General features: G+C 62.0%; 1 protein-coding gene across 13 annotated transcripts; it reads right to left on the reverse strand.

The window, feature by feature from the left end:
- Positions 1 to 18: 18 nt before the first annotated feature.
- Positions 19 to 5,871, reverse strand: RHOT2 (ras homolog family member T2). Of its 13 annotated transcripts, none has more exons than XM_074346660.1 (19): positions 5,599 to 5,871; positions 5,400 to 5,458; positions 5,220 to 5,301; positions 5,083 to 5,126; positions 4,118 to 4,171; positions 3,688 to 3,737; positions 3,502 to 3,610; positions 3,305 to 3,406; positions 3,131 to 3,229; positions 2,886 to 2,994; positions 2,677 to 2,797; positions 2,248 to 2,410; positions 2,033 to 2,175; positions 1,851 to 1,951; positions 1,634 to 1,764; positions 1,457 to 1,543; positions 1,225 to 1,347; positions 930 to 1,132; positions 19 to 696 (listed from the first exon to the last, which is right to left on the reverse strand). In XM_074346660.1, exons 7-19 carry the CDS (start codon positions 3,556 to 3,558, stop codon positions 522 to 524), a joined length of 1,614 nt encoding a protein of 537 aa, XP_074202761.1. In that variant the 5' UTR covers positions 3,559 to 3,610; positions 3,688 to 3,737; positions 4,118 to 4,171; positions 5,083 to 5,126; positions 5,220 to 5,301; positions 5,400 to 5,458; positions 5,599 to 5,871; the 3' UTR covers positions 19 to 521. The 13 variants fall into 13 exon arrangements, with proteins under 13 accessions (XP_074202761.1, XP_074202758.1, XP_074202754.1 ...); XM_074346657.1 differs by having other exon boundaries at positions 2,248 to 2,332; positions 2,722 to 2,797; positions 5,574 to 5,731; XM_074346653.1 differs by having other exon boundaries at positions 2,722 to 2,797; positions 5,574 to 5,731.
- Positions 5,872 to 6,055: the final 184 nt, after the last annotated feature.

Below are 6,055 nucleotides of genomic sequence, written 5' to 3' on the forward strand. Positions count from 1 at the left end.
AAAGTAGGACCCAAGATGGAAAAGACACAAGTGAAGTTTAATCAGGAAACCCAATCTCTTTTGTCTTCTGTAAGGGGCACAGCCCTGGACCTGTCTTCAGATGGGGGGAAGGGGAAGGGCACAATGGTCCAGCCACTTCTTGTCCCCACCCCCTGCCTTTGGCCCAAAGCTCTGCCTTCTTACCCCCTTCACATATACTGGCCACCTGGGACCAGGAAGGAGGAGTAGAGCCCTGAGAATTCAGCTCTGGGGTCACTGGCTTCTTCACCCATGCCCCACAGTCCCTCTAATACAAGAAGCCCACAAAGGAGGGCAATGCCCAGCATCTGCAGTGGGACAGGACACAGGGTTCTGGGTCCTGAGGACCCACTCTTGCTGCTCCGGCAGAGGCATGGCAGGGAGAAGACTGTCCTCAGAAGGAAAGCTGAGACAGAAAGAAGCCCCCCACTCCCCACCCCAAGCAGGTGGCCCCATACCAGCACCCTGTGGGCCCTGATATCAGACCAAGGGGTCCTGGGGACTCAACGGCTCTTCACCAGGACCCTGTAGAGTGAGAAGCTGAGGACTGCAGCGACGGCGGCCCCAGCGGCCCCCAGGGCCACCCGGAGCCAGAAGGAGGTAGTATGTCGCTCCCCATGAACAAGGTGTCTGTAGGAGAGAGGTGATCCTTGCTGCTGTACCCTCCATCTCCGTCTCCTAGAAACCCATGCAGCCCCACATCACTGCTCCTTGTCAGCGCCCAGCAAAGCAAGACCCCCAGACAGAGCAGCCTGTGAGACCAGGCCCTGAGTGCCCTTTTTGAGCATTAGCACTGGCACCAAGGCCCACCCAGCAACTCTAACCGACTCCAGTCCTGACACCAGAGCTGTCCCACCCTCCCAGTGACAGGGACAGGTCTCCCACATGAGGACTGTGCTGCTGATACCCACGGGAAGGTGGCCATGGTGGCGAGCCGGGTAAAGATGGTGGTGTCTGGCATGGCTGGGCCAGCACAGGAGAACGGGGTCGGGGCAGGTAGCCGATGCCTGCGGCAAAACTCGGTTGGGGACAGGCCAGGTGACGAGATGCCTCCGGGCAGGTCAGCCTTGGAAGAGACGAAGAGGCAAGGGGTCTGTCCATCCATGTAGTGGCGCTGCAGTGGGGGAGGGGTGCATAAGCACACTGGTGGACCCCTGCCTGTGCCTGTGCTACCTGGCAGGGCCTCCGGGGCTAATGGAAACTTGCCTTGTAGACACTGGCACACAGTGTGAAGGACGCAGGGTCACTGCCATCAAACATCAAGCAGGCAACATCACACGTAGCATCAGCTGCGACGGTCAGCAGGCTGTCTGCACCCACCTCGCATAGCTGAACAGAGGGTGGCCTCAGAAGGGCACAGGGCTTGGTTCCCCAGGGCCACCTCAGGACAGCTCCCCCAGTATGCACAGCCCAGATCTGATGGGGATCCCACACTCACTATCAGGTACTTTTCCTGCCCGTTGACCTGAACTGTGTCAATGGCATAAGTGGAGGACTCCTCAGCGGGATCCTGGGCACCCTGGTGCTGAGGAGGAAGACACCTGAAGCTCGCTGCCCTGACTCCCCCCAGGACCCCTCCCCACCCCGGGCCCCTTGCCGTACAGTAGACGCTCACCCCCAGGCCACGGCCAAGGAAGGCCTGCAGGAAGGAGGACTTGCCCACTCCACGGGCCCCCACCACCTTGCACAGGAGCACACTCCTCTGTGTCTGCCCCTTCTCCTGGTCCAGCCTCTTTTCCCGGGTGACTGTGGGCAGGGGGCAAGGATGAGTGAGAGGGAGGGGCTGCTGGGGAGGTACCAGGCAGGAGGCTGGTATGAAAGCAAGCACCCACCTGTAATGGCATGAGCCTGAGAGTCCTGCTCATAGAGAGTGGGGTAGCCCAGGTAGCCAAGGTGCTCGAGACAGCACTGGACATCTAGGTAGGTCACCAGGCTGGAGACAAAAGAGGTGGAGATGTGTCACTGCGGGGCAGAAGGCGTGGGGGGTGTTTCGACAGGTGAGGGCTGCACTTACGTCCACTGGCAGAGATACCCGTGCAAGGGCAGCCGACCAGCCTCGGTGCGGACTGTGCGGGAGAGCTGGGGGCCCCAGGGAGCAGCTGGAAACACGCTGAAGAGGCTCTGTAGCTCCGCTGGTGAGAGGGCGCCATCCCGGTCCTGTGGGCAGAGGGGCTTGGTGACACGTGCAAGAGGCCATAATGGGGGTTTGGGGGGGCCCAGTGCCCTCACCTGGTCATGCTTCTCAAACATCCTCTGCACAAACTGGTAGCCACGGTGGTTGAGCTCAGCGCTGCAGCCAGGGGGCACGCGGAGCCTGCAGGGTGCCAGGGAAGCTGAGCTTGGCAAGCCTCCCACTTGTGGACTTTCCGCCCTGCTGGCTGCTGCTCCCCACCTTCAGCAGAGCAGGCAGGCAGGCGGTTGGGGCTGGGGTGACTCCCAGAGTGTGTGTCCCAACTGGCCCCCCCCAGTGCAGGGCACCTCCTTCCTCCACAGGCCACCAGGCAGGCAGCCCCATCCCACCTAGTGCTCAGCCCACAATAAGGGTTCCAACCTCCTCCAAAGACAAGCGTCCTGAGGGGCCCCAGCACAGGGTCCAGAAGCCTCCAGGCCCCATTTGACACAGAGCGGAGGCAAGCCCTGAGCCCAAACACCACTCACGGTGGGAAGAGGTAGTCGGCCGTCAGCTCAAGCGAGTCACCATACCCAAAGCGCCTCAAGATGGTCCACGTGGTCTCATGACGGCCTCGCTGGATGAACAGCATGTTCAAGAACAGGAATCCTGCTCAGGAGGAGCAGAGGAGCAAGTAGCACTGGGCACAGCCCTGCCTCTCCCCACACCCGAGGACAGGCAGGACATAGAGCCTCACCATCCAGGGTGAGCCGGTCGTCCCGCACGCCTCCCGCCACGTTCCTGCTCACCACCATCTTCACATCCTCCAGTGCCTGTGGGGCCAGGGGGTGCCCGAAACAGGATTTCTGCCTCCGAGAGAAAGCAGCTGTTGGTCAGCCAGCTGCCCTGAGATCGCACGGCCTGTCACCAGGGCGGCTGAGGCGTGGAGGGCAGCTGCAGCTGAAGGGATGACAGAGATGAAGGAGACAGAGGGAGCTGCACCTGGAAAGCGTTGAGCTCCTGGTCATTGAGCGCCTGGTCCATGTCCTGGTCTGAGAGCCTGAAGATGCGCGTGAGGGCCTGGGCACACGCGGGCCTCAGCTGTGGGGACAGCCGGCTCAGCATGCCCCCACTGCTCCCATCCACTTGCCCTCCCTGCTGGTACCCAATGCTCACCTGCTTGGCCTCAGGGTCATAGAGGGGGGCTGTGGGGTGCAGCACGGCCTTCTGTGCGTAGTAGAACAGCTCTGAGATGTTCTTCAGGTTCTTGGCTGAGCACTGGGACACATTGGAACAGACTCAGAGAGGTGAGGCAGGAAGGCCCCCTGCCCTGTCTCCACAGTCCTGGCACCCCCACCGCCCAGCATGCTCACCTCCACACAGGTCTCTATCTCAGGGAACTGGCTCATGATAGGCAGCACGGCCTCCATGGAGCCCCCCGGCTGCAGGTCTGACTTGTTGCCCACCAGGATGATGGGGACCCTGGGGGAGAGGCCTATGGTCACCAGGAATCAAGAAGCTGGTGGTGCCTAACCCTCCTCCCCTGGCCCCCCTACTACCTGGGCTCCCTCTTGCCCCCATTCACCAGTGGGATCCATTTCGTTCGAATCTGAAAAGCAAGGCCACGCCATGAGGATAGAAGGTTGCCCAGCACACAACTCCCACGTGGAACTCATCTGATCCCAGCAGTTCCCCAAACACCCATAAGGGGCCTGGAGTCAGCAACCACTTCTCCAGGCCCAAAAGGTTCAGACACATGGCTGGCCACACTCTTTGGATCATGGGGCTCCCTGGGGAAGCTGTGGGGGTCCTGGCCAGGGAGGCTCTGGGAGGCTCCCCCAAAGCACTTGTTAGAGATGGGGCTGGCCATGGGTGCAAGCCGCACAAGGCCCGGGTCAGCTGAGCATCCACCTAGGGTGTGTGTGAACAGGCCAGTGGTTGGGTGCCAGTGGCAGGAATCCGGGATTGATAGAGAGCTCTCTTGCTCACCTTCTCAATGGTGGCCTCCTCAGACACGTCATACACCACACACACCACGTTCGCCTATGGTAGGGAAGGGAAGCACAGTGTTACCTAAAGCTTCCTGCTTCATTCACACGCTCCACAGGTTGTTGCGGGAAGCCCGCTCCTCCAGCCAGTGCTCCTTGGCCAAGTCACGCTGGGACTGGCACTTGGCCACTCACACCTCTGGCGAGCCCTTCCTTGACTGTGCCCACTGCGGATGCCAAGCCCCAGGACTGCAGTTCTAGTCTGCGAGTCCCAAGGGCTCAAGACAGACACAACCACCCTGATACCTGGCACCCCAGCCCCAGTCTCAGCCCTTTGCTTTCTGGTCACTACAGGCAAAGAAAATGATAAGGACTACAGTACAAGAAGGGTGACACCAAGACAGCTGCAGCCCATACCCTTGCCCAGTGGCATTCCCATGACACAGCAGAGGTTCCAGGGGCAATGCCACCAACCCCCAGGAGCCTGTTCCAGGCACAGGTTTTCCTAATAACAGGAAAACAGAAGGCTGTGTAGCCCACAGCCCCGGTCAAGACACCTACTGTGGCCCAGGGTCTCAGGGTGTGGACCGGACTATGGGGTGGGGATCAGGTAGCTGGGCACAGAGCTGTTTAAGGGATAACTTTTGAAGACTTGAAAGCTGTTCCCCAGGGTCCATTGAAGAGGGAAGGCTGGGCCTGGAGAGCCATGGGGCTGGCCAGCCATGTGTGCAGAAGGGAAGATAGGTCCCTCTCCTTTCCAGCTCCCAGCAGGGTGCATCACAGAGACTCCAATAACTCTCGGTGCTGACAGGTCACAGCAGGATTAGTGAGGCTGTGCACACCCTGAACACTTTAACCCAATCCCTCAGAGAGAAGCCAATCAAGCTCAGGCAGCACCGCTCCCTGGCCCGAGCCCTGACACTCGTGCCCAGCACCTCCTTCCCAAGCCCTTAGGACACACTGTACCTTCTGAATCTCCTCCTCGAGCTCCTCGGCTGTCTGTTCAACTTCTAGATGGAAAAAAAGACCTCACTGCAGATGCCAGAAACACCCGCTCCTGGGCGGAACCCTGAACAGCACTATGGGCGGGCAAGCGGTTCTACCTGAATAATCCACGATGTGCGTGGGCACCTTCTCTGGGGTGACGTCTGCGGGAATGGTGATCTCTTCTGCCCGGGGCGGGACCTGGGGCAGACAAGGCCGTGAGAGCAGCCGGGAGGGACTGAGGGCGGCGGTGCCAGGGCCTCGGCCCCACCTGGGCACTGGGGCGCACTCGGCCTTACCTCCTCGGGGAACTCCTCGCCCACCAGCGACAGGATCAGCGACGTCTTCCCCACCTGGGCTGCGCGGGGAAGCGCGGTCAGCGCGGCAGCCAAGGTCGCGGCGCCCCGCCCCGGACAGGGCTGGCCCCAGCCCCAAGACCCCCGCCCCAGCCCGACCCCCGCCTGAGCGCCTACCCTCGCCCAACAGCAGGATACGCACATCCCGCTTCATGGCGGCCACCAGGAGCTGCTGCCCGACCCCGGCGCAGAACCAGCCCCTGACTCCGACCGCCACTGCAACCCCGGCCCCGGCCCCGGCCCGCCCTCTTCCCGCGGGTACTTCCGGCTCCCGTCCGCGCAGCCGCACTAACGAGTCGGGCAGACCAGAAGCCGGGCTGTGCTGCGGCGCCACCGCGTGAGCGCGTCGGGAACTGCAGGTGGCGCGCCGGCCGGAGGGGCGGGGCCTCTGGCCCACGTGCCGCCCAGCCCCCGCAGTTCCTGCTCTGGCTCAGGCCCCTCTCGCAGGTGGGCTGGCCTTCAGCCCTCGCACTGTTGCCGCCAGGTCAGGGTCTGTGGCCCGGCCGGGAGCGGGAGGTATGGGGACTGGGCAGAAGCTGAGCTCAGGCAAGGCAGGAGGGCCAAGCCCAGGCAGGAGTCCAGACTGACCAGCAGACAGT

This window comes from Camelus bactrianus, chromosome 18, assembly GCF_048773025.1.
Source record: "Camelus bactrianus isolate YW-2024 breed Bactrian camel chromosome 18, ASM4877302v1, whole genome shotgun sequence".
In the NCBI taxonomy this organism is placed as follows: domain Eukaryota; kingdom Metazoa; phylum Chordata; class Mammalia; order Artiodactyla; family Camelidae; genus Camelus; species Camelus bactrianus.